At 35.3% G+C, this 25,938-nt stretch overlaps 4 protein-coding genes and 1 non-coding gene across 8 annotated transcripts; 2 read left to right on the top strand and 3 right to left on the bottom strand.

The window, feature by feature from the left end:
• Nucleotides 1–963: 963 nt before the first annotated feature.
• On the bottom strand, nucleotides 964–3,066 carry LOC111010982 (xyloglucan endotransglucosylase protein 6). Its single transcript, XM_022284576.2, has 4 exons — nucleotides 2,790–3,066; nucleotides 2,549–2,649; nucleotides 1,887–2,080; nucleotides 964–1,628 (listed from the first exon to the last, which is right to left on the bottom strand). Exons 1-4 carry the CDS (start codon nucleotides 2,956–2,958, stop codon nucleotides 1,199–1,201), a joined length of 894 nt encoding a protein of 297 aa, XP_022140268.1. The 5' UTR covers nucleotides 2,959–3,066; the 3' UTR covers nucleotides 964–1,198.
• Nucleotides 3,067–10,360: 7,294 nt separating this feature from the next.
• On the bottom strand, nucleotides 10,361–13,056 carry LOC111011040 (BTB/POZ domain-containing protein At3g22104). The gene is made up of 3 exons (XM_022284653.2): nucleotides 12,501–13,056; nucleotides 11,168–12,271; nucleotides 10,361–11,040 (listed from the first exon to the last, which is right to left on the bottom strand). The coding sequence occupies exons 1-3, from the start codon at nucleotides 12,561–12,563 to the stop codon at nucleotides 10,582–10,584; spliced, it is 1,626 nt and encodes a 541-aa protein (XP_022140345.1). The 5' UTR covers nucleotides 12,564–13,056; the 3' UTR covers nucleotides 10,361–10,581.
• Nucleotides 13,057–15,436: 2,380 nt separating this feature from the next.
• On the top strand, nucleotides 15,437–15,532 carry TRNAY-GUA (transfer RNA tyrosine (anticodon GUA)). Its single transcript has 2 exons — nucleotides 15,437–15,473; nucleotides 15,497–15,532. It is a non-coding gene; the product is annotated as a tRNA-Tyr (tRNA).
• A 2,337-nt stretch (nucleotides 15,533–17,869) lies between these two features.
• On the top strand, nucleotides 17,870–18,786 carry LOC111011214 (GPI inositol-deacylase C, putative (DUF1218)). 2 transcript variants are annotated; one of them, XM_022284909.2, is made up of 4 exons: nucleotides 17,870–18,028; nucleotides 18,125–18,214; nucleotides 18,316–18,521; nucleotides 18,587–18,786. In XM_022284909.2, the coding sequence occupies exons 1-4, from the start codon at nucleotides 17,885–17,887 to the stop codon at nucleotides 18,759–18,761; spliced, it is 615 nt and encodes a 204-aa protein (XP_022140601.2). In that variant the 5' UTR covers nucleotides 17,870–17,884; the 3' UTR covers nucleotides 18,762–18,786. The 2 variants fall into 2 exon arrangements, with proteins under 2 accessions (XP_022140601.2, XP_022140603.2); XM_022284911.2 differs by having other exon boundaries at nucleotides 17,933–18,214.
• Nucleotides 18,787–20,028: 1,242 nt separating this feature from the next.
• Nucleotides 20,029–24,588, bottom strand: LOC111011345 (formin-like protein 5). Of its 3 annotated transcripts, none has more exons than XM_022285069.2 (6): nucleotides 23,901–24,588; nucleotides 22,618–23,572; nucleotides 22,004–22,493; nucleotides 21,709–21,905; nucleotides 21,348–21,586; nucleotides 20,029–21,256 (listed from the first exon to the last, which is right to left on the bottom strand). In XM_022285069.2, the coding sequence occupies exons 1-6, from the start codon at nucleotides 24,072–24,074 to the stop codon at nucleotides 20,366–20,368; spliced, it is 2,946 nt and encodes a 981-aa protein (XP_022140761.1). In that variant the 5' UTR covers nucleotides 24,075–24,588; the 3' UTR covers nucleotides 20,029–20,365. The 3 variants fall into 3 exon arrangements, with proteins under 3 accessions (XP_022140761.1, XP_022140760.1, XP_022140762.1); XM_022285068.2 differs by having other exon boundaries at nucleotides 22,004–22,529; nucleotides 23,901–24,587; XM_022285070.2 differs by having other exon boundaries at nucleotides 22,004–22,529; nucleotides 22,618–23,583; nucleotides 23,901–24,041.
• Between the last annotated feature and the right edge of the window lie 1,350 nt (nucleotides 24,589–25,938).

The raw sequence follows: 25,938 nt of genomic DNA, 5'->3' as shown, positions 1-25,938 counted from the left end.
GATATACTTATCATATGGGCCGAATGACCCAAGGCCCAATTAATCTTCCAAAATAAAACAGACACGATGTCATAGTTTTCTTCATTAACTTTTTAAATATTTAACTCTTTTTTAGTTTTTTTAACATGCCGTACGCTCCCGACCTTATTAGCAATTGGGAGTTCGAACTCATGAGATAATTGCCTTAACCATTTGAGTTATACTCGATTCGACAATAAAACAATTCATGTTATACTAAAAAAGAATGAGTATTAATATTTTAATTATGTTAAATAAGAAAATATTTCAATCATTAACTTAATATTAAAAATAATGTCCACTTTAAATAAATTTCAAACCCAAAATTCATCACTACTATAGAAATTAAATGAAATAATTGAATAGAAACTATAGTCATAATTTTTCATTATTCAAATCTTTATCTTCTACGTTAACTAAAAAAAAAACAACTTCTTTCATATAATGTATCATTTTAGTAACCAACAAGAGTTATATGCTCTCCAAGTGTAACTTATTGTTGATTACTAAACTTAAAATTTTCCTTCTTAATGATAGTTAAGAGTTTTTAGTCTTTCCGTATTGTTATATGAAACGTGATTAACTGGACACTGATTTTTAATCCCGTGATAATGTTTTTGTTTGGATAGCGAAATTTCACTTGTTTTCTGGACTCGAATGTCAATGGTCCACCATCTCGCCAAACATAAAAATTTCGACCCAAAATTGCCTTCATCATTGGTCCCCCCACGGGTCACTTTTTAAATCTTATTTTTGATCCAAGGTAAATCAACAAATAAAATAATCCATTATTCTCCAGTTTTCTTGATTTGGACCTCCATTATCAACAGCCTTTCTTCTTTATGTCATCATTTGCCATGATTATTACACATTTTTATTTTGTTATGAATCCTGAATTATTAGTTAGGAAAAAGTTGTGTATACTTTATGAATGCTTTCCGAGTATTTAAAGAGAAAATTAATTTTGATTAATTCTATCGTACTACGACCACTGATAAACACACCCACAAACCACCGGAAATCCCACTAACCCTGCAATTTTAGCCATCATAAAACTCAAAAACAGAACATGGAGCACATGTTTCATAGCCACATTATCCACATTTCTCCTCCTCCCCTTCTTCTTCCTCCTCCATTCTGCACTCTAATTTCTTCTTTGTACAGTGGAAACACAAACCCATCACCAATGGCGGTGGGTGTGATGGACGCACTCAGCAGGAGTAACAGGGAACCGAGCGTTGTCCGTACAATAGTCATATACCATGTGCTTAGCCCGAACCCACAGCAGCTGATGGCTTTGGTGCAGATTCAGCTCCGACATCGTTGGTTCGTCCCACCAATACTTCTTCTCCCCATTGCTGCTGCACTTCCGAGCAACGTCCGCCGCCGTCACCGTCGCCGGGCACTCGCACCCATCGATCTCGAAACCCTTGTACGAGGCTATGAATGGCGCGTGGGACCAATCCGTCTTAACCCGACCGCCCTGCGTCGCCCAATCATCGGCGTTCCATATTGAGCTGTACACCCCCATCGCTTGGTCCTTCGGGAAGGGTATGCCTCTGTGCTCCAAGTTTGAATGTACTCTGATTGGGGTTTCATCCACAAGGAATCTGACGACCACACAAATAGACAAAATAGATCAGAGAAATTTTAATTAAAGAAAGAAAGATGCGGGACCCAGAAGAAAAGAACAAAAATTGGACACGAGATTCGATGCCCCTTTTCATGGAACCGATTGCCCTGTTTTGCAGAGTCACTCTGCTCTAACCCCCGACATTTCTAGCAGAGACCCACTTCAGATCAGACCCATAATAATATAACAGGAAAAAAAAATTCTATATTAGCATTCAGCGTGGAAGATTGCTTACATTACTTGGCGACGGTTCCAGAAGATGGAATAGGAGTGGAAGTCCTTGGTTGGGTCAAACCAGAGGTTGAGTCTCTGTTCTCTGTTGCCCACGCCGTTTACATACACGTTGGTCTGGACCGAGTAAGGTTCGCCTGTGGTATTCCCCAGAAACTCGAAGTCGAATTCATTGTGATTTGGGCCGTCTGATGACATCTGCATCATCACAGATTCACAGATACATGATTAAAATTTAATGAACATGGCAGGAGGGAGATAAATAAATGAATAAGAAAAGGGTAGCAGCATCTTATTCGATCATCATTTTGTTGGGGGGTAAAAAGTTAAAACAATAGCAAGCAATTAATATCATCATCGATTGAACATGATATATGGCACAAAGGCAGGTAAGGAATTTATATGGTCAATTTAATGGACTGATGTAGTTAATAATGCATGATGATGTAGAGTGGGGACGAACAGAGCCAAAAAAAAATAAAAATCATAAAGCCAATACACGAGTATGACGATACGAGAGTGGGTGTGTTCTACTAATTACAACCTCTTCCTGCCTACACCCTATGATCTAAATCTGCTCCAATATTCAAGATTCTTGATGACTCGAGAGTATAATGAACCATATCAAGATTTTCAAATGAATCGGGAGTATAATTAATTACTTACATAAAATGCAGTTACAGTTCCAGCAGAGTCACCCTCTACGAGTTTTATTTGGATTGTGACCCTCCCAAACATATACTTGCTCTTGGATGAAAACCCAGCACCTGCAAATTCCAATACACGGATTTCTTAGTATCAAGAAAACTACTTGCTTCCCAGAGCTCTACATTTGAGCCTAGTTCGTTCGTATATGTGAAATCAGTGGGTAAACAAAGATTTTGGGTGAAAAGAATAATTAGTGTACCAGATGAGTTATCGAGTCTAAGCTTAAGAAGCTCTCCTTCGTAGATGAAGTGGTCGAAAGCCCAGCTGGGCTGGAAAAGCTCGTGAAAATTTCTCGATTCGACGTAACCGACCATCAAAAAACAAAGAAAGAACCCAAGAAAACAGGCAAAAGACACAGAAGAAGCCATGGAAGATGAAGATGAAGCGATTGGATAGAACAGATAAGACAGTGCGTTGGAGCAGAGTGGAGCTGAAGCTTCTACTCTGAAATACTCTGTAGCAATCTTTTAGTGAAGCGCAGCCCATTTATAGCCAGTTTTCTTCTGGCTTCTTACACAAGCCCCAATTCTCCCATCCCCCATTAAAAAAAAAAAAGAGTATTCCACGTATTCAAATGGCCATGCCACGTCGTACTCCACGTCGGATTTAAATTTCCGAGATGTATAAATAGTGCGAGAATTTTAAAAAGAGAATATAGCCGTTACTATTGGCCCAACCAGCTGGAAGAAGCTTTGCAGAGTGATAGTGGAAGTTGGTACGAGCTGTCCCCTCTTCTGAAAGGTGGGGTACGGCCATAGCCAATGAATTTTCGCAACGTGTCAAATACAGCTGTTTCCCTCGCCCATCCAGCTGTCACTGGCAGCAGCAGTGATAAAGCTCTGGTCCCTTCGCAAGGGCGCTTGATTCCTCCCCAACAAATTCTCGTACAAAGCCCGTCACGCAATTACATAAAATAAACCCACTCGCCCGCTATAGCCGCCAAGATCTCTCGTATCAACGGCACGGAAGGCGCGTAGTGGTGACGAGTAGAGAATTGGCGAGTACATGGGACCAGGGTTAATATTCTTTGTTTTATAGTTTTGCATCTTTGTTTTTTGTTTTACTTTGCTGACTCCGGAGCCAGCTGGCAGAGTCGCACCCCACTACAATATGCCATAATGGTATTTAAATCAAATTGATTCTTAGATATAATTCTTGAAGATCTATGCTCCTATAACAGGGAATTCTTTTGATTTTTTTCTAATAATATATCATCATCAAAATTCTGAAGAGGAAGTACAGGGTTGGTGGGGTAGACGAATACATTACTTACGTACTTGTCCGATCCAAATACGTACATTATATATATATATATATATAATATTTACAATAGAAGCATGGTATATTCAAGTTTGAAATGCATTTTTAAGAGCATTTAGATCCACCCATTTTTGCCTCCACACTCTTTCAAACTTCTTTAAAGATACAGTTGCTTTCCTTTTCTAAAATTTAAAAAATTATATCACTCTTTTAGCTCAGTATACGAGCAAAAATAAACAACAAATTTTTTTTTCTTTTTTTTTTGTATATATACTAGTTTAATCACATATTCGAAAGGTACACTTTACAAGTAAGTGATGTCTCTTAGTCAGTTAAATTATATTATGTTTGTGGACAAATTTAACGTAAAACCATTTAAAAATAAGTATTATCAAAGAGTTTATATATTTTTTTTTTAATTAGATCTAACTATTTTAACTTTTAGAAATTTGTTTCATCTTCTAATTTTTCAAGAAAAATTTGTATTCGTAATTTTCATATTATTTCATATGATAAAAATTATAGGTCACTTAATTCTAGACTCAATACTAAATCATTATGTAAATAAGGTAGCAAGTACACATTGTATTATATTTTATGTGAACTTCAATATGAAATTTTGAGGTTATTATACACGATATGATACATAAATTTTTAGGTAACTTTTTGGTCCTAATTTTTTACAACTTTCAATTTATTCTTTATGCATTATAAATTTTAAAGGAGGTGAACTGTGAAAATTTGTTAACAGTGAGTTGATGTATTATTTTTTTTAGTACAACATGGGGAGGTAATTATTTAAACTCATAACCTTTTGATATAAGATATTGCTTTAATTTTGCTCATGTTAAAGTTGATGTATTATTAAGTTATCATTGTTATCATCTTACTTACGTATTTAGATGCATGTGCATGTTAGTCGAGTGGTACTTGACACGTGAAATCAATTCGCTCATTAATACAAATTTAATTTGTCTATTAACAAAATAATAATTTAATGACAATTCAACTTTTTTAATAACAAATTGTAAACACTTTTACAATAATATTTATAATATATATATTTTGACATATATAGGAATATTTAATTGATCGATTGTAAGTTCGTGAATATGAACAGATTAAGGGCAAAATCTAGATAATAAAAAATTTAGGGACATTTTATATTTTAGTCAAAATTTAATGATAAACATCGAAACAGATTTTTATATAAAATTTAACGAAGAAGACTATATAATATTTTAAAATATAACAAGGAACGAGTATAAATCTGCTTCCCAAGACAAGAGTATAAAAATTTACAAAATTAAAGTAGAAATTGGATATTTTCTTTCTTTTTTGCAACCTTACTTGAATCATGAATGTGTGGCTGCCAAAGTAAACTTGGGATAACTTTAATCATACAGTCACGGAAACCTAGAAAGTACAAAGATTACTGGTCAGTCTTGGAAAGTTATTAACAGTCCAATGGGACTAAGCCACGTGGATAAGATATTTTGGTGCTGTTTGCAATTGCTCGCGCTTGAAGAACAACTGGATAAATTCAATTTTTTTTTTTTTTTGAGAAATAATAGGGCAAGCCTTTTAATTGTACAGGCTGTCGTGGATGGTGATTGGTATTTCACAGATCCCAAGGACATCAATAAATTACTCGACAAGCACAAAATAAAATGAAAAATTAAAAAACAACAATTCATATTCTTTTCAGAAAAAAAAAAAACATTTTCAATTCTTGAAATTTTGAAAAACATTCGACTTTAAATGCGACATTTTCAAATTCTCGATTAGATAGTATATTGTCAATCTTTCAAAAAGGAAAATGATAAAAGTATATTGCTTGTGCCACATTCTATCAAAATATCAAATTCATGTCTTGTATTAATTAATATTTATACTTACATGATCATCTATCCTTCTTTCTTTTTGAGAAATTTCCACACTGTCATTTTTGTGTCCATAAAATATCAACCCCAACACAACATTCTTTAGATATCCAAAACTAATCAACGTCTGATCCAAGGGGTAGTCCAATTAATAAGAGTTTAGAGTTTTTTTTATTATATTGGTTTACAGGTCTCATATTCGAACCTTCCAATGAATATAATTTGAAAATTCCTTAATATCTCTCGAGTCCAAGTCTTTGGACAAATGCGGACATTCGAATATCCAATTATTAAAAATAAATAAATAAATAGAGCTAAAAATCAGTAAATCACAGTGATATTAAATAATGTAGAAGGGGGAAAAATGAGAACATCTGTTAAGGGAGTGGATGTGGATGAGTGTGAAATAGAATTGAAATGCATGGCATGGGCATATCACCATCAGCTGAATGAGAATGAGGAGTCCCATACTAAAACTAAAAGGCCCACTACTATTTCTTATGTCACTCTGTTTTTTTAATTATCCATTGTCACAGTGCGTACCTCGCAATACGACAACCAAACCTGCAAATAATTTCTGTCACACGCAATCATACGTTTCCGGGTACGCCTGACGTGTCACATCCATGTCACCCAACTTACAAATAGTCGATTCCGATAATAAATATTACATTTTTCGTATATCCGGATTCGGCATTAATATAAAGAACAAATCAACATTTCATTATATTTAAAAAATCAATAAGATAGAAAAAATATCAACAAAATATCACTGTGACATATTAATATTAATATTAATTATTTTCAACTTATTTAGAAATAGAAACATGTTTATTCGTTGATTTAAATATTTTTTTACGGTCTTTTAATTTATTTAACATAAATATCCATTTAAAATTTCGGTTTAAATCACTTGTATTGAAGAATTTTTTTCTTATTGTTATTTTTTTACGTGTTAACTTTAAAATTTTTAAGGTGATTGTTTTGGTTTTTGTTTATTAAAATTTTAAAATATTTATTTTAGTTTATAAATTAAAATTAAAATTATTATTTTGGTTATTATAGTTAATTTATTGTCAATTGTTTAATATATAATATAACTTCGGAGCGATGTAATCAAGAGATCATGTTGACAAAAGCAGTCGATTGGTTTTGCCTACTATTTAATTTGAACCAGTGATTAGACATATGTCATCTTGTTAGATAGGAAAAATCGACGGGTTATACCAATGTTCAAGTTGTGTGTGACAAGAATAAATTGAACAAGACGAGTTTTAGGTGGTGGAATAATAATAAGGACCAAAATTTTTAGTTTTGGAAAATTGAAGGACCAAAATGAAATTTAAACTTAAATATTATAGCAATAGCAACCTAGTCCATACAATTTATTTCCTCTCCACTTGTCTCTTACTACTTAAACATGATTTTTTATTTTATTTTTTGAGTGCACTTGAACTTGATATTTAGCATAGTTAATTCCAAGATCTCATTAATTTAATATAACTTTAAAACAAATTGCATTAAGATATGTATATGTTGGTGACGTTAATAGTATTGGAGATTTAAAGATAGTTAGTCATGACAATGTCATATTGTTTTTAGAAACGTGTGTCTTTTTATGTATTTGAATTGATCAAATCTAAGTAGAAACAATAATAGTGGGAGTGGATATTCATATTTATAGCATGCTTATGAATATCTTTTTTTTTTTTTAATGAACTATAAATATTATTTAAAGGGAAGGCCAGGTCAGCAAAAGTGGAATAATAGGGGGATTAGGAAAAGACATGTGACGTGGCTTGAAAGAGGGGAAATGGAACAGTTTTAAAGGCACGTGAAAGTTGAAAGTTGAAAGTTGAAATTGATTGGAATTCACGTGATGTTTAGGGCTTAGAATTTGGAAATTTGATGCATATGTGTTCATCAGTTTGCCCTTTTTTTAGGCAATTCCAACAGCTTCACGTCATCCACGCTCTACTCTCTATTCTTCCTTTTCTCCCTCTTCAAAGTTGTCCTCCACTTTGAATTTATGCACCAAACCTAATTTAATTACAAACACTAAACTACCTCTCTTTATATCTCGTGATGTAAATTTATGACTCAATATATAAATTCAATGTCACTACTATATAATATAACCATTATTGCTTTCATTACTATTAGAAATATTTAGACGATATTTCCTAAGAAATTCATGCCATCATGGTAGTATATTTGAAAGTTGGTTGTATGAGTTAAATACCTTGGAGAAGAAGCCTATAGTCTCGAATCCAATGCAACAAATATATATTAACAAGAGAAAAAATGGAGAACAATATTTTTAAACAGGTGTGCACATTTGTGATTAAACGTCTTAGAGTTCATAAAATTATGTAAACCACCTTTTGTTCATGCCAAAATTAATTTTCAAATAATTTACGTGACATTTCTTTTTTACTTTTCATAACTGTCACTAAAGTCAATATTTGCAACAGTGATGAGTCGGATTGTTGTAAATTTTTTTTATTAAGTAAATGTTCGTTAAAATTAAGCTCCCTTAACTTAAAAAAAAACGCAATATCTAGTTAGTTAATTTTAATTTATAAAGTTATATATTTTTGCTAAACAATTAATTATGTATTTAAAAGAAATAACTAGTTAAAATTAACTATCTCAGAAAAGAAAAAAAAACTAGTTAAAATTAACATTGATATTATAGATTAACTTTGAAGAAATGTACAAATTATTTTTAAAAAGTCATGAGTTCGAATCGCCACTCTCAATGTTGTTGTATTTAAAAAAACATATATTTTTTAAAATAATATATCTTTAGAAATTATTTTTAGTTCAACGACGTATAGAGGTAGGAATTCAAACCCACGAGATCATACATGCATGCCTTCATCAATTGAGGTGACTCTAAGTTAATTTATTTGTAGAAATTAATTTATGGAGTTTTATTAATAATGTTGAGATTTTATTTTACTTATTTATTATTTTTTAGTACGACAGGAGTGTGTGGGTGGAAGATTTGAAACCTTTCTTTCAAAGACTTGTCAATTTCAATTGGGTTAAATTCATGTTCGAGAGATTTTATTTTATTTTATTTTATTCGTCGGAAATGGAGACTATATGGAAGAATAAAAAAACATATCCCTCGAATTAAGGAAGAAATCTCATATAATATAATACATCAATTAATATCTCCACAAAAAAAAAAAGTAGCATACTTATTTTTTTCTGTCGAAATCTATTGAAGACATAACAAAAATTTAATATGAGACTTTTGTGATAATAAACTTTTGTTTAATTAGTAATAAATCAAAAAATTTCCAACCAAGTAAGGTTTTAAACGTCGATGTCAATAAAAATGTTGAAGTCTAAATTTCATGAAAATATCGATAAAATGGTGACGATAGATATTTCGGTAAAAGTTAGAAAAATTAAAAAATCTTAAAAAATATATTGAAAATGAAAATAAGAAACAAGAAACTTTTCTTGTTGTTTCAAAAATTTCTATATCATTTTGAGAATGATTTTAAAAAATAAGAAACAAACAGCATAAATAATTATTAAATGTTTAAATTTCTTAATAAAATTTGAGACAAGAAAAAAGAAACAAAAACGGATCCTCCGGCAGTATCATGTTTCTAACTTGATATATTAGTGTTTTTATATTAAAAAATTATCATTAGGTCCAGAAACGGGCTGAAGTTCAGCCCCATAGACTAGATGTGGTCTCAATTCAGTGGATCTATTCACACCAAAAGGGTTGGGTCTCTGCCTGAGCCAGCGCAGCCCAAAACGAAGCGTTTCATCTTGGGCTATGCCGCAAAATTCGGGCCCAAAATTAAATATTCATTGTGTTCCGAACCGGGTCAGCTACATTATTCATTAAAAGAGAAAAAAATTTGTTTTAAAGCTCAGGCCGTCGGTCTGAGAGTCAGCGCTGTTCTGGTAGCTTGCAAGTGGTGGGTTTGTGGATGGTCAAACTCAATGTTGCTTGCACCGAAAGATACCTACCTTTGTCTTCTTCACTCCCAAAAAACATTGGAAATGAGATTCAATAACGTAACCATTGCTTTCTTCTCTCTCTCTGCAGTTGCAGTTGTTTCCACAGATGCATTTTTAAGATACCCAAATGGCCTTGGAAATTGGGACAACAAGCAAGAGTAGCGTTTAAGCCAAAATTCCTTTGGGATTCTCAGCTTTCTTCATTAAATATTCTCACTCACTTCTACTTCCTCCAGCAACTGCCCAAATTCCAAAACGCTATCATCAGTTGGGTAAGAGACTATTCATTGTTTTATTATTTTACTTTTACCAGCTTCCCATTTACTTCATTTCAAAATTCTAACTTCTGCGTTTCCATCATTGGAGCTGAAGGTCGAATTTTACATTGTTGGGAGTCTGCATTTGAACATGTATTGTCTTTGCTTTTTGAAGATATATTTCTAAAAGATTGAAAGGGATTAAAAAGTGGGGTGTAATTCTGTTGAAGTTTGAAGGCTGTTGAGAAATGGACTTTTGCAGATGGGAAATGTCTCCAAGTGTGAGGATAACAGAGGAAAAGGACTCCACATTTGGGATGTGTAGTTTGACAAACACTAGAGAGGGCTAAAAGATGCAAATCATAACCAAAAGAAGATGGAAAAATCAGAAAGGCTTTCTTCTTCTTCTTTTTCTTTTTCTTTTTCTTTCTTTTTTCAATCTTCGTCTCTGTCACTGTACACAGCCCAATATTTGAATCTACAGTGGAAAAGGAAAAAAAGAAATGCCACCTAATCACCATCCATTTCTGCCGGAAGAAGGAAAAAAAGAACTTTCCTCACTTTTGTACAAATAACAATCCTCAAATTAGGAATGAGATTATGAACAAAGCCAGGGCAGAGATTTCAGCTGACTATGACTTGTCACTCTAGATTTCATGACTTTTCCCATTTGAGATTGCATTTTCTTACAGACGCGCTCCAATTCCATCACCCTCCATTGGATTCCTTCTAAATGTGCTTTCAGCTTCTCATTGTCATCTAGAAAATCGAGCTTTTCGCCATTCAGAACAACTTGGTCACTGGTTTCATCCCTCTTACTGCTCTTGTTTCTGCATTCCTCCAGTTTAGAAGGCAAAGTGGTAATGGATTTTGAGTTGCTAGCAGTTTGAAGTAAGCTTTTGAGATTGGCCTGCTCTGAAACAAGGGCTTGTATGGAAGATATGGATGGAAACCTTATGTTCTTTGAAAGATTTATGCAGGTTTCTGCTGAAAGCTTCTCATAGTTTAGTGCACAACACATCTTCACCTTTTCTTCTTCTGAAATTTCTGCATGAACCTATGAGACCAACATGATTCAGTCCATTTATTCTAAACGAAATTTGAAAATAGGTTTTCCAAGTAAATGGGTTCAAACAGATCAAAAGATATAACCAGAAAAGAGCTATATTGGTTCAAGTCATTACCTCTATGTACATATCCACGGCACGGTACATATCGTCGTGGGAGCTTCGAGCATAATCTGGCAGCGCTTTGGTGAGGGCTAGAAACTTTGAAGGTTTTAAACAAGGGTCAGGAGCCACTTCTGCCATGTACAAATCCATTAATCTAGCTACTCTTCTTAATGGCAATGGAGATGTTCTGCTGGTTTTATCATTCAAAAATGCTTTGACAAATCTCAAAACAAGATTCACATCATATAAATAGTTCATCCCGGATGGAGATGGAAGTAGTAAATTGTCTAGTGATCCTTGATCCAACCGCGAACCGATCATCTTCTCCAACTTATTGCGGATGCATTTGTTTATGTTCAAACCTAAAGCAACTCGAAGAATGCCAAAAAGGCTCTTGCAGGACACAGATGTGTGCTCAAGAGCATAAAGCATTTCGACGACAACCTCAACAATCTTTCTTTTTTCGTCTCTCGTGGCGTTTAAGGATTTCGATTTATGGTAATAGACAAGGAACTTGCTAACAACAACTTCATCAAAGTTTCTCTTGAGCATCAGCTGCACTGCCATTTTAACAAATTCGGGAGTCAGGACTAACAGTTCCTCAAACCACCACAATCCATGAAGGAACCCTGTCTTTAAGCTTTCGGTGCTTTTCGTATCACACGAATACCGCAACGCCGAGCTATCGGGCGAGGAGGTAGATGGACAAGAACTTGCTTCAACCGCTAAACTCAACCTCCCAACAAGAGAATCCAAGAATTTCTCAAGAACGGGTGAAGGGATAAGAGGCAAATCTTGACATCGTTTTAAGGCAGTCAAAAGCTCAGACCAAGTCCAATCGCTGATATCTTCAAGGTATTTCTCTGTTTGTTCCTGCAAATTTTGGGTGCCTGAGATTGAGCCATTCATCTCCATGAATTGTGCTGCAGAATATAAAAGAGGGATATTTGAAGAACTCAATTCAACATTTCCATTGTTGTAACAGAACTTCAAAACCAACTCAAACCCCTCTGCCCCTCCAGGAAAGTCATGGAATATCAACTTCAAATTCCCCAAACTAGCGTTTGATCTACCAAATAACTTCCTCAACCTCCCGGAGTATGAAGCTACAGTTTTCTGCAGAAGTAGCCCAAAAACAGAGAATAAATCAACATAAAAGTTGAAGCAAAAGGAAGTCCTAGGCTGATAAAATTAAAGACTTCAAGTTGACCAGAAAACTGCAGAAGATGAAATGCCCAATCAATGAAGTAAAACAGTAAAAAATGATTGAAGATTAGAAATTGGAACCCAAGAGAAAAAGTAACTAAAGGGGGTCAGTTCAAAGGAGGAAAGAACAGAGGATTACCTTATCCACCAAAAAAATTTCTTCACCATTGACATCCACTTGAAGATTGCAGCAGAGTTCCATCGTCCAGAAACCTCAATACCCCTGGAATGAAACTAAAATTGCGTGGTTTGGAAATTTTAATCCGCAGAAAAAGGCCCTATTTTACCCCAAAAATATGTGGGTACAGGAAAAGGAGGAGAAGAGAAGAGAGAAAAGAGGAAGACGAGAAGCGCAAAGAGACTTCAGGTTGGGCCAAGCCTGCAAATGGGTGTTCTTCAGTAAAATCGATTACTGCACTGCACTGCAGTCTGCACAATGATCCTCAACTGAGATACCATCATAAGATTCTCGCTTCTGAGAGGAGGTGGAAGAAACAAGCAGTAGAAAATAGAAATACAACCAAACCCAACAAGCGGAAGTCAATTATATTATACAAATACCGAGAGAGAGAGAGTATTGGTGTATGGAGTGCAAGTGAAGTGTGACCACTGACATTCCTGCACAAAAAATAAATCTTGAGCGAAAAAAAGTAGTTAATAATAAACTCCACATCCAAAAGCAAAAATAATGATAAAACTTTGGAAATAAATAGCCATTGATTTTGTAGGCCACAGTAGGAGTAGGCTACCCCCAACTCCCAAGTCCATGGTGGAGTGGAGTGGAGTGGACTAGACCAATTTTCGTCCCTCTGAAATCGTGCCACTTGTCCAATGCCTTGAGAAATGACTGGATTGCCCTTGTGCCTGTAACTATCCCAAATCACAGGATAGATCTGGAAGTGGAAATGGGAGGATTTATTCCCGTCTGCTGTGTTGTGTGTTCCCCGCATTTAATTTTATGGTCCTTTCTTTTGAACATTCAAGTTTTGTTTCTGTCCCTCTCACAAAAATGTTCATCCCCGTCGGGTACCGACATTTTTCTGGTCCAGAAATTTTGCTTAGAAAACTAAAATAATGTCATGCGAAAGAAATGAAACAGATACTGAATGGTAATTTGGTGTTGAGTTGAGAGAAGATTACACCTAATAAAAACAAGTATTTGGAACTTTTGAGTTTGGGAATGGGATAGGGATGCCACAGACACAAAGCGAGAGCCAGCCACGTGATCTCAAGTTACGGTTTTATCCCCCTTGGAAAATCTGTATTTACAGTTTTGCCATTGCCCGAGGGAGTGGGAGAAAGTGCTTTTTACGTTTTTACCTCCTCCCCCCGTCTCCATCACGTCTCGTTATGGATCAAATACCTGCTTTTTAACCTAATCATTGCCCAATAATCACCTCTCTCTGGTCCTCAAAAGTTCTAACACGACGCCGTTTTCATCTTAACTTCCTCGTTTGGAAGGGAAGCCAAAAAAAAAAAAAAAAAAGGAAAAGATTAGAGTTATTGTCCATTTGTTTGGTAATATAGAATATGTAATGCTATTGCCTTTCTCAACATATAAACTCAGTCAAGTTCTTCAACCAACAATGAATACTCCTAAATTTATTTATTGGATTTTAATTTCCAAACCAAAAAAAAAAAAAAAAAAACCATCAATTAGTTGTCTGGGGTGGTTGAATTATTACAATTTAATTTCATCTACCCACAATAAAGAAACATGGGTGGATGTTTCAACCCCAAATTGATATAATATATTCTCAAACAAATTCTTGTCAATTTTATTTATTTCTTTTTTCAATTCAACATTGCGGGGACATAGGAAACGAATCTCCAACTTCAAGAAAATAAGTACATGTCAATTATCGTTAACATTATATTCATAATCAAAATATATTATGATATTGATAAATGAATTAAATAGTGATATATTTTCTTTTAAATAAGAATTCTATATATTAGAACAAATCATGACGGTTACTAACTTTAGAACCACACTGAAAATTTCCTATATAGTAACTTCAGATATCTCTCTATTAATTTTATTTTTTTACTTTTGAAATATTTAACTTTTCTATTTACTATAATATATGGGACTGTTCCTTGCCATTAAGTAGGTAGGTGTAAAAAAAACTCATTTCCCATATTATTAATGCTTACGGACTACGAAATAAAAAGCCAAAGAGGGACCGACCAACTAATAAAAATACATTTCGAGTAAATATAATAAAATATCTCGAAGGTTTCTTTTTCTTTACGTCAGTTTCTTTTTATATTCAGACTCTACGCCAATTGACCCTCAAATTTTTATAAAGTATAACTCCAAATAACGCAAAACAAGAGAAAAAAAAAACAACAAAAACCAATGAAAAACAAAATTACAACATAATTTTCAAACAGCCGTTTTCTTTTCTGATCTTGACGGCGAGAGTCTAATTTCCTTTGACAAAGATTGCAACAATTGATCATCATGCGTTTTGGAAGCTTGCTGATGGTTGTTCCACTGTTTCTGGAATATCTAGGGCTACTAACCAGTACTTAGTTATAATATATATTAGCTAATTAATTAAAAAAATAGACAACATTGTTCATTAATGATAAGAGATCGTCTATTTTAGTTTAAATAATTGTCTTAATTGTACAGTTCCTCTCATTCAATAAATAATTTAGATTTTTTTTTTAAAAAAGAAGATCATCTGAAGTTTAAGAAAAGAAAAATAAATAGATCGAGGGTAATTTTGAAAATAAAACTAAATTCTGGGGCAGTTTTAACAAATTTTATAAATTAAGATTGGAGAGAGATTTGGGCCTATGTTGAAATGAATCTTGAACCCAATTCAAGCAACCCATTTTCAGAAGCCCATTTCTTCGCTCTCTTTTCGCAAGCCGTTCTCTTACGGTTGATGTGACATTTCCTTTTATAATTTTGTCAAATGTATTTTTCAACACAAAGTTAAAATTTATGTTTATAATATGCTGTAAGAAAAAATGAATTGATGAATTTAGTAACTATTTCAGATTAAGAAACTTTCTCAGCTAAGGATATTTCTCAATTGTTTTCGGCAACTTGAACCAACACCGACCTTAGCTCAGTTGGTAGAGCGGAGGACTGTAGTTGAGTTTACTGTACCATCGGAAATCCTTAGGTCGCTGGTTCGAATCCGGCAGGTCGGATATTTTTATTTGTACTTTTGTTTTTTTCCCCTAAGTTTTGACGCTCTTAAAAGATAGCTTTGTACATTTAAATTTAATTCTTCTTGTATAATATATTTATTTTTATACTTATTGAATTTTAATTTTCTTAATTCATATAAATGCATTTCCGCTGTGTTTTCCCAAGAAGGGCATAATGTAATAAAGTTGTTCATTTAATATTTGTCATATATCAATGTTTTAAACATTACATCCCAAATATGAGGGTGAAACAATCTCCCTTATTAAATGAGATAAAGAATGTTGGAGGGTAGAAACCAACTTAGACACATGTATCATTCAGCTCGAAAGCATCTAAATAATTTATCTAACCAAAAGGAGAAAATCGGGCCTCAGATCCAACATTCTGTAACCGTCCCAACCTCCTATCAGAACGGTTCTGATGGACTTGTCCCCCACTCTACTAATAAAAGGATGAACGTCATTTCTCTTACTCAGATACACAATTCTGTTTAACGTTGACTTAGTGTTTTATTTCTTCCGTGCAGATTTCTCCTTGTACAGTTCGTTTCTTCGTAACTCAGTAGAATTCAACATCAACAAAAATATATTTTAATGCATTGACATATTTTTAGGTTGATTTTGCTTTACAACAATCGAGTGATCAAAATAATAATAATATAAGTATGCTAAGAGCATTTTTCGATTTAAGATAATATTGAAAAACACATATACAAGATAAAATAAAGTTTTCTGGAGAGAAAATATATGAGAATTTCGTAGTCGTTCTCAATTCGCACATCTTGAGAATCTCTCTCTACAGTAAACTTTGCATGAAGATGGACCGCCATGTTACATCTCTTATTGGTTAAGCGTCACATACTCATTGTTCGAGATTAGCTTCAAGTTTTGGTTCATCATCTTTCTCTCTATTTTTGTACTACAATATGTAGAAGAGATTCAAACTCACGACCATCCGGTCGAACATGTATACCTTAATCCATTGAATTATGTTCCGGTTAACTATCATCATTCTCTTTTCTCCTTATTTAATAGGTTGAAAATCCTACTAGATTTAATCAATTTAAAGCTTCAAATAAGTCCAACTTCAGGAAATATACAAATCCTCTTTTACTGCCAAACCTTCCGCAAGATCAACATTACATATATTGTTGCCACAATATTCTACATATTAAAGAGATAAAGTAGTCGAATGTTACATTCAAACTTATTATAGAGATAAAAGAATATAAAACATCCAAGAACTAATTAATTATAGGAAAATCATTTAAAAAATATATAATTATAGGGAAATTGCCACTTTTTATTCCTCTTCAATAATCTTGAATTTATATGAAAGAGTGAAACTTGTTTGACCAAATGAGTACTACCTGATCCCTGGAATCTATGAGGATAATGCAAGACATGCAATTGAGATTAAGAGATATTAAAGTACGGGTTAAAAAAATCCATTAATGCTTTTGTAAGGAATGAAAGAGTAATAATATCGGTATTATAAACTCATTATTTTAACCTATTCAAATAAATTTAAAATATGACGGAGTTATTAAACGGAGCAATTCAATTAATTAAGATATATGTCATTGATGAAAAAGAATAAATTTAAATCTCTACTCTCATAAATTGTTAAAAGAAAAAAAAAACCAAAAACACAACCCAATCAAGTTCAAACCATATTTAAATTTATTAATTAGAATTTGGAATCACAAAGAGTATATTGAACCTTATGGGTTGGGGATGTGACTAAAGTAAGAGAGGTTCAAAAACTTCATTAATACGAGACATTTTCTTCGATGTTTACATTTAAAGTTAAAAATATCATACTATTGTGAATATATCTAGAGAATTCATTAGTCTCTGACATTATCCATATTATACTTACAAGCCACAACATCAAAAGGAAACCAACCAATTGGCCTCCCCTTCGAGAATCCACTTTTTCTTGCGCACAAAAAAGTTGTTGAAAAAGGGAAGAAGAGAGAATAGGAAAAAGGATATGAAGTATATTTTCATAATTTAATGCAAGGCACACCCAATATTTGTTTTAATAAATAGTAATTAAATTCCTAAATCTTTGATGATCATATTCCCTTCCACTAATCCCTTTTGTAAGTGTGAAGACTCGAGCTTTCCCACAAATCTGCCAAGACACTCACGTGCCACATATCTTCTGGTACAAACATGCTGCAGTACTGGTTGGTTCTCAAATTTGGAATCCCAAAGAATTCCCTATTCCTTGAGTAAGAATGGCAAATTTTGGAGCATTAATGGTGTAATGTAATAGAATTATGGACATGTAAAAAGTCAAAAAAGTTAACCAAGAATTAAGGGCACCGAATTAACTGGGCCATCATGGATGCCCCTGCACTGCACTGCACGCTCCTCCATGAGCATGAGCTGGTTTTTATACCCTACTTTCCTTGCTCCCCCATGAAAGGAATCCAACCATTTGAAAAAGCTAAAGTTTTGCAGTGTGGGTGTAAAGAAGCTTTTTGGGTAGCCCCCATAATAAAATCTCTCAGTCTCTGCTTTTATTTTCTCTCCACCCACCCTTTCGTTTTCACTCGAGACTCTGCTTTCTCTGTGATGAAGGTTGTTGGAGTGTTGATTTGCCTGCTGGTGGTGGCCATGGATATCGTGGCCGGCCTACTCGGCATCGAAGCCGAAATTGCACAGAACAAGGTAATGAAACAAAATTACAGAGAGAGGGCTTGGTTTTATCTGATATTTGCTCTGTTTTTTGGCTCAAGGAAGTGGCAATTTTGTTGAGTTTTTGAGTACAGGTTAAGCAGCTGCGGCTGTGGATATTCGAATGCAGAGAGCCAAGTGAGCAGGCTTTCAAGCTGGGATTAGGGGCAGCGGGACTGCTGGGATTGGCCCACATAATTGCTAATCTGCTGGGCGGCTGCAACTGCATTTGCTCTCAAGAAGAGATCCAAAAGTCTCCCCCTAACAGGCAACTCTCCCTCGCATGCCTCATCTTCACATGGTAATCTCCAACCAAATTTGCATAATTAAGCCTAAATCAAAACGTAATCGGGTTTTGGGTTTCAGGATAATTCTAGCGGTGGGGATGTCGATGCTGGTGATTGGGACATTGTCGAACAACAAATCCAGAGCATCCTGTGGATTCACACACCATCACTTTCTGTCAATCGGAGGGATTTTGTGCTTTGTTCATGCCTTGTTTTGTGTTGCTTATTATGTTTCTGCCACTGCTGATGAGTAATATTGGAAGTCACAATTTCTGCTTAGTGCTTCAAATTCCAAATTCCTTTTCTTTTTTTTTCTTTTTTCCTCTCTTTCTTTCTTTCATTCATTCATTCATTCTACAGGGTATGGCATATCAGACAAAAACTAATCCAATCATTGTTCTTTTCTTCTCTATTAAGCATTGCCCTCCCTCCCCAAAAATTTAAATAACCCACAAATATGATATTGGATTTTCTTTAGGGCATTATGGTACAAGTAAGGGGAAAAGGAGAATCCCTTTTTGGGCCCCAATATTTAATAGTACTTGCTGCTCATAATGATAGGATTATCGAAGGATTAATTTGTTGAGATCATGCTGTAAACTCGATCAAATGAGAGAGAGGATTCTCCGGAACAACTTGGTGGCAGAGTAAACTCAATCAAATGAATATACATGAGACAATATTTATTAGTAAAAAGATTATTTTACCAATAAACTTCGCAATATGTATTACTCTTAATGTCATCCAATTAGATCTTAAATTTAGTTACAAATTTGTTTATGAAAGTATTCTAATCATTTCTCCGTAGTTATTCAAATTTAATAATATTTCATTATTATTCAATTATATTTAATATTGAATTTTTAATCAAGTGTATAATTTAATAATTATGCGACAATCTAAGTACCAAAATATCATGATCTCTAACAAAACATTATCAAAATCGTATTTACAAGTGCCTTAATAATTAAGAGTTATTTTTATTATAAAAAAATCAAAAGTAATTTCTTCATCCAACTACAAGATTTGATTATTATTATTTTAAAGTACAAAAGATAAAAGAAACTAAAAAAAAGTTAAGGGACTCTTTGGTTAGAAAGTTATTAGTGAATCAAATGGATACCCAACAACTTTTTTATGTTTTCAGTATTTTTACATTCAGAATTTAAAATTTTTAAGATACATATTACATTAAAACTGATGAAAACTTTGATAAATATATTACTACATATTATATATAATTTATTCTAAGCTATATAACTTTGTAAAATAATAATTATACAAAATTCATTAAAAAAATATTAATTAATTAATTAATATAAGTTTAGATTAAATGTAACTATTTTAGTTTGAACACAATTTTTGAAAAGTGGTCTTTGGAGGGCATGAGAAAAGGTATGTCCCACTATAAGATTTGATTATCATAAAATAAAGTTTAAAATATATTAAATAATTGAATTGATGGTTATGTTTTGCTTATTAGTATTATTATTATCTTTTATATGAGAACTACTTGAAAAATTAAAATAAGAAACAATAGTTTGTCATATTTGTATACAAAAAAAATAAGTTACAAATATGACAATTTCTCCCTATATATCAGTAATTAGAAGCAGGGAGAATTGCATGAAAGATTTTAAAACGAGGGTTCCACCTTTGAATTCCATGAAAGATTTTACCGTAATCGAGGATAAAATGAAGTCATCAAAGGGGAATCAATTCCTTAAATACAAACAGAATTCTATTTCTGATAGATGACTCTGCTCGCAAAGTTACGCCAGAAATTTTTGTAGCAGATTTTTCTCTCTTTCATTCACACAAAACAATTCCGACATGTAGAATTAAAAATATATGCAATCTAGGACGATGAAGATGAACTCTCGCCGTCGTCTTCCTCGTCGTCCGAAGAATTTGACTCCTCGCCCACCCGTCGTTCTGCGATCGCCGGAAATAGCCGCTTCCGAAGATCTGAATTCTGCTTAGAAGTAGCCGACGGTGTCGGAGGTTCTTTTTTGGAACTCTTCGCTTGCTTTGCCGCAGCTTCAGCTGCTTCTTTAACCTGTTTACACGTCTTGTCCAACACAATTAAGAAATCTCGTACGATCGTGAATAATCGCAATCCTTCGTCCTTTCCAGAATTTCCATGGAAGTAATCCACCGTGCTCTTTACTAGTGCCATTATCTTCTTTTCTTCTCCTCCAATCCACGCTATATCCGCTTCTGCTTCCTCCAAAAATTTAGACACCGATTGGAGGAATTTGCTGTCTTCGTCTAAACTTTTCATCTCCGCATTTATAAATCCTTTGGCTTTCAACAGAGACTGCCCGAGTTTCGATATGGTCGTCGTCAGGCCTTCCGGTTCTATGGCTGCTGCCTTTTTAACGTCCGCAAGCTCCGTGCTCAAACCAGAAACTACCTGAAGGCCTAATTGCCGATAGCGTTCCGCTGAATCATCGGTGAAGTCCTCGAGAATCGTATCGGCGGAGGATATACTGGAGAGGCTTCGACTTTCTCTGGCTGAGCGGGCTGCTCGTATGCCCTCCGAACGAACAATCTCCTGTACAACAAAGTGTAAGAGCGAAGTCTTGCCGTCGGTTCCTTTAACATCAGCCAGTTTCAAGAGCGTGTCGAGCTTAAACGCCTGAGCACCGCCACGGTACGTCCCCACGTTCATCCGATTGCCAGTTTTGAGGACTGCTTCTAATAGCTTTAGAAATAGCCTGCTGTTTCTGAGCTTGTTGGAAGCAACCTAACATTTAGCAAGTAGTGTATGTGTAAATTAAATGCAATGGTTTACAAAGTGATCAAGTTTTTCTTTGATTTTTTCATAGAATAGTCACCTCAAGAGTTGCAAATGACTCTTTAATGTTAGTGACGTCTTCCGCCATGGAGAGCATGAAAAGAAGACACTCCAATCTTTTAAAAGCAAATGGAATGTCCACCAACACTTTGAGGAACCGTTCTGCAGGACCTAGCTGAGAAAGGTCACCCGTGAATAATCTCAATTTGAGTTCCTCTTCTGTTGTTGGTGCCATCTTCAACAAGGTTTGGAGAAGCTCCGCTGGAAGATCAGGATTTCCTGTACATAATTGGATCGAAACCCTCAATTAATTCCATCAATTAACCCAAATGTAAATTTATTTTCTTATCAAATCACTAGCATTACACAAAACACAAGTTAGAGAGAGAGAGAGAGAGTGCCTTCTTGAAGGGCATCCAAAACTTCTGCTGTTGTCACATTGAGTGCTCGTAGCAGAATTGAAAGGTTTTGAGCTTTCTTAGCGTCGATGATTTGAATGTACTGCACTGAAGAATCCGAAACTGAATCTTTCCTGCGTTCTCTGTTAGCTTCCGCAGCTGTATATCCAAACAGAGACTCCATCATCTCCTCATTGAATCTGCAAATTTTTATAATGATATTATTTTGTCTATTAACACCCAAATCCCTTTCGTATAATAATTCAGTGCTAAAAATTTAGTGCTTAAGAATACTTACTGGAAAGACCCACCACTGATCTCATGCCAGACCATGGATTGGCCAGGGTTGGCAAGAACCTTATCCCAGAAGAAGGGCTTTAACTTGGTCTTTTGGCCACCTGAATCCGCATCCATACTTGAGCCACTAGGTCCACGCTTATGTGGTCCCAAAGGCGCTGCTTGAGGTTTACCAGGAATTGCTCCCGGTGGGGCAGGTGGCGGCCGACCAACTTTCATGGGTGGTGGGGGTGGGGCCCTAGATGCAGGGGGCGGAGGTGCTGGAGGTGCCGTAGCTGCTGCTGCTGCTGCTGCTGCTGATGGAGGTGGAGCTGCATCGGGAGGCTGAGAGTCTTGTCTTCCAGGTGGGGGTTTCAGAGGCGGCATTATTGATGGGTTACCTTCAGACGTTACACCCTCACCATTAGAGGTACCATTTTCAGGATTCACCGACAAGTTACCAACAAAACAGGGTGCTTTATTTCCATTATCAGCGCTGAACTCTTTCGTTCCTGAATTTCCAATGGTGTAAGACTTCTGTGAAGAACCTAAAATATGCAACTTACAAATATCATTTGAAAAGTCGTGAGTTGGAAAAAATAAAAAAATGAGAGAACATAAGCCAAAACATAATACCCGCTGATATTTCGCTCAAAGATATGTTGAGAAGAGGTCTCTCATCCTTTAGCCCAATCTGCGGTTCAACCTTACTTTTCTCACCACTGCGACAGCAGAACAAAAGCATGGCAACCACAAGAACAACTAGCACACCAGTTGCAACCACAGCGGCAATTATGACCGTCTCGCTGTTATCCTGCTCCTCCTGCTCCTCTGAAGGGTGAGGCTTGGAAGGAGCACGTGGAGAAGGTGGTGACCGGACCACCGGGGCTGGAGGCGTATCAAAGTTATCTGCGTCCTTGTCCGTGTTCTCGTTCTTGTCCTTGTCCTTGTCCTCCTTTGGTGGCGGTGGAGAGCGCACCTCGTCATTGTCCTCCTTTGGTGGTGGTGGAGAGCGCACCTCGTCCTTGTCCTCGTTGGATGGCGGAGGAGAGCGCACCTTGTCCTTGTCCTTGTCCTCGTCCTTGTTGGATGGCGGTGGAGAGCGGGCGACCGGAGACTTGACAGGATCATGATTCTTTGGTGATGGAGCCTTGGCTGGGGCTTCAGCAGAGGGCGACGGTGCATCGCTCTTCGATGAAACTGGAGCATCACTTGGAGATGGTGATGGAGAATCTGCTGGTGAATCTGGTGAAGGGGATGGGGATGGGGATGGGGATGGGGCTGGAGCTTCAGCAGCGGCGTCCGTTGGTGGCGAACTTTCTGACTTGCTAATCAGATGTCTCATGGGAATATTGGATCCCCCGAAGATCATTTCAACTGGCCTTATAAGCCAATCGTTAAAGCTGGGACGTTCTTCCGAAGAAGAACGAGAAAGCACATTTTTCCTTCTAAGACAATCCAATAAGCCCTGTTTCATGTCAGGAGGCAGAATTCTGATAGCTCTATCTCCGTTCCCTTTTTGGACACAAGGAACGAATTCTTCAGTTTTATATTCCCCCTCTGCCAATTCTCTCATGCACGCCAGCTCGCTCTGTTATCACACTATTATATCAGAATTTAGTGATATTTTGCTCACGGTGAGAGAGCTCATATATGCATCATTCAATTCCTCTTTCATGAAAAGGGAAGAAAAATAACAAAAAGGAACGAGTCACATTCCAAAAATAATTGCCTCTTCCCCAACAAGTCACATTCAATTCATGTTATTATCTATCTTTGATTCCAAATGTGAATTGTCTTGATATCAAACAAAGATATGCAGACAAATTGGTGCTCTAAGCTCAATTGAACGTAAGAAGTATTCAAATATAACCAGAAAAGGCAGAATCAAAAAGTATTATGAAAAGAAAATGCATTACCATATGTGCTCCCAACTCCGAGGATGTGAGGCGGCAATCATCGGCACTGAAGAGAACCATTTCGATCGTCTTCCTTCTGCCCTCTGAACTCGCTATTGCCAATGCACAGAGCAGAGTCACGAAAATGAACACATAACCGGCTCCTCTCAACTCCATTTCTCTCTGCATCACCATCCCATCCGTATATTTCTCTTCTCATTTCATCGAACTCCAAGGAATTTCTTGCCTGAAATCCCTCTAAACGAACCAAGTCATCGAATTCGCGAACCACAGCTTCCTGAGTCGCTACGCATTTTACCGACTTTGCCAATAATCCACGTAAAGTTTTCCGACGAGAAATTGATTGGAGAATTGGAATGTCAAACGCTCAGAATGTTACGAATTGAAACGTGCGAACCAATAGCCCACCACGACTAAAGCATAAAATATACGAAAAAATCAACCAAATACATTCAATCACATGCACAATTCTTGTCGAATTCACAAAATTACGAGATTTCGGAGTTTGAATTCTTGGCCTGAGGATGATATTCGTGTTCTTCCTGGGCAAAATTTTCTCCGGTTGTTTGATTCCTTTGAAATCAAAAGTTGAAACTTCTTTTTTCCCCCCCTGATATTTCGAAGATATCTTTTCTTGATATCCGGAAGGGAGGAGAAAAAATGATGCGCTAAGCAGACGTGCCGAGAACTATGTGGGAAACCCTTAACCCACAATTTTTTAAAACCTTTTAATTTCTTTTGTGCCCCTTATTTTTCGAATATTATCTGTTTACACCTCCAACTAAGCTATATTTACATAATTGGAATATCCTTTTTTCAATATTAACTTTCTTCAAACTCAATTGGATTGCTAATTAAATTTGAGTGGCTACTATGGCGCGGCTCCGAAAAGGAAATGGAAGCTGTCAGGAGATAATTGGGCAGCGCTCGGTAAGACAAAATTAATTAATTTTAATCGCGTGCCACTCTGTAATTACGAAGGGATCTATAAAAAGGAATTGGCTTTGGGCAAATCTCCAACCAATCCCATCCATATTTAAGTATTGTTTGACCCTTGCGTACACCTCACACTCCATTTTTCTTTTTTTCTTAATATTTGAATTTGGGGAAGTTGAAATTTTGACTAATCTTGACATGTGAGCTTATTTGAGGCTAAACAGCCTGATTTCTTTTCCTTGAGATCTTTTTTTTTTTTGGAAAAATGTTAATTACACTTTGTAAAGGTTGACTCTAATAAGCTAAGCTGTTATAGTTATATTTTATTTTATATTTTGAAATGAGAAGACTTTACATAATAACGGTGACATGTAGACTACATTTGAAGAGACATCATCTTTATAATGCTCAAAAGTCAAAAGGAAAATTAATGGACCAAGAGTTTGTTGTAGAGGGTAAAAATCCATTTTTGTTAAGGAATGTGTTGCCTTGTTACACAATGGACATACAAGAAGGCGATGTAATTGAAGGTGACGACAAGGTTTTGATGTTAAAAATTTCATTGTTTAGTTTCTTAGTGTATCGATTTCACCCTTCTGAAGCTAATTGTTATGAGAGGGTCAATATTATAGAAGGTGAGAGTAATTTATGGATATTGCAAGGTGAATTCCTTCCAAAATTGCTAACAATTCCGTTAATAGAAGCGTGTTTATGTTGCCCCAATTTTACGGAGTGGGCTATAAAGGAGAAGACCAAAATCCGTAACACAAGTTCATAGCAATAAGTAATTTTTGTGTTATTTTGTAGAAGCTCGAGGGAGAGGAAGTCACAACATATATTTAATGAAATTGAAGCAAAAATTGTCAAACAAGTCTTCGTGGCTTATTGATTTTTTTTGAAATTGAAGTTTTTGCAACTTAATATGTATTTGGAGTCCATGAAATTGGTTTTTTTTTCACCTCATGTATGATTGGAATTTTTTAAAAATACGTATTAAATACATGCCATGGAGCAGAATTTCTCTTTCAAAATCACTAATACTATATCAAATAAGTAAACTTACGTTGTTAATAACAAGATTTAATAAACTATTATGAAATCT

This window comes from Momordica charantia (genome assembly GCF_013281855.1).
Source record: "Momordica charantia cultivar OHB3-1 chromosome 2 unlocalized genomic scaffold, Mcharantia_2.0 BLBB01000002.1, whole genome shotgun sequence".
In the NCBI taxonomy this organism is placed as follows: Eukaryota; Viridiplantae; Streptophyta; class Magnoliopsida; order Cucurbitales; family Cucurbitaceae; genus Momordica; species Momordica charantia.
The sequence above is the reverse complement of the archived record's forward strand: the minus strand, read 5'-3'. Positions and strand labels throughout refer to the sequence as shown.

Bases quoted from the DNA above. Each gene is read 5' to 3' on its own strand.
- LOC111011214 (XM_022284911.2), top strand. From the start codon at position 17,963: ATGAAAGGAATCCAACCATTTGAAAAAGCTAAAGTTTTGCAGTGTGGG. The intron at 18,215-18,315 runs GTAATGAAACAA...TTTTGAGTACAG, and splicing joins CCGAAATTGCACAGAACAAG to GTTAAGCAGCTGCGGCTGTG. The intron at 18,522-18,586 runs GTAATCTCCAAC...TTTGGGTTTCAG, and splicing joins GCATGCCTCATCTTCACATG to GATAATTCTAGCGGTGGGGA.
- LOC111010982 (XM_022284576.2), bottom strand. From the start codon at position 2,958: ATGGCTTCTTCTGTGTCTTTTGCCTGTTTTCTTGGGTTCTTTCTTTGT. The intron at 2,081-2,548 runs GTAAGTAATTAA...GTGATGATGCAG, and splicing joins GAACTGTAACTGCATTTTAT to ATGTCATCAGACGGCCCAAA. The intron at 1,629-1,886 runs GTAAGCAATCTT...TGTGGTCGTCAG, and splicing joins TGGAACCGTCGCCAAGTAAT to ATTCCTTGTGGATGAAACCC.
- LOC111011040 (XM_022284653.2), bottom strand. From the start codon at position 12,563: ATGGAACTCTGCTGCAATCTTCAAGTGGATGTCAATGGTGAAGAAATT. The intron at 12,272-12,500 runs GTAATCCTCTGT...CTACTTCTGCAG, and splicing joins AAATTTTTTTGGTGGATAAG to AAAACTGTAGCTTCATACTC. The intron at 11,041-11,167 runs GTAATGACTTGA...TTGGTCTCATAG, and splicing joins CCGTGGATATGTACATAGAG to GTTCATGCAGAAATTTCAGA.
- LOC111011345 (XM_022285068.2), bottom strand. From the start codon at position 24,074: ATGGTGATGCAGAGAGAAATGGAGTTGAGAGGAGCCGGTTATGTGTTC. The intron at 21,906-22,003 runs GTAAGTATTCTT...AAAAATTTGCAG, and splicing joins ATCAGTGGTGGGTCTTTCCA to ATTCAATGAGGAGATGATGG. The intron at 21,257-21,347 runs GTGACTATTCTA...GCTAAATGTTAG, and splicing joins AGTCATTTGCAACTCTTGAG to GTTGCTTCCAACAAGCTCAG.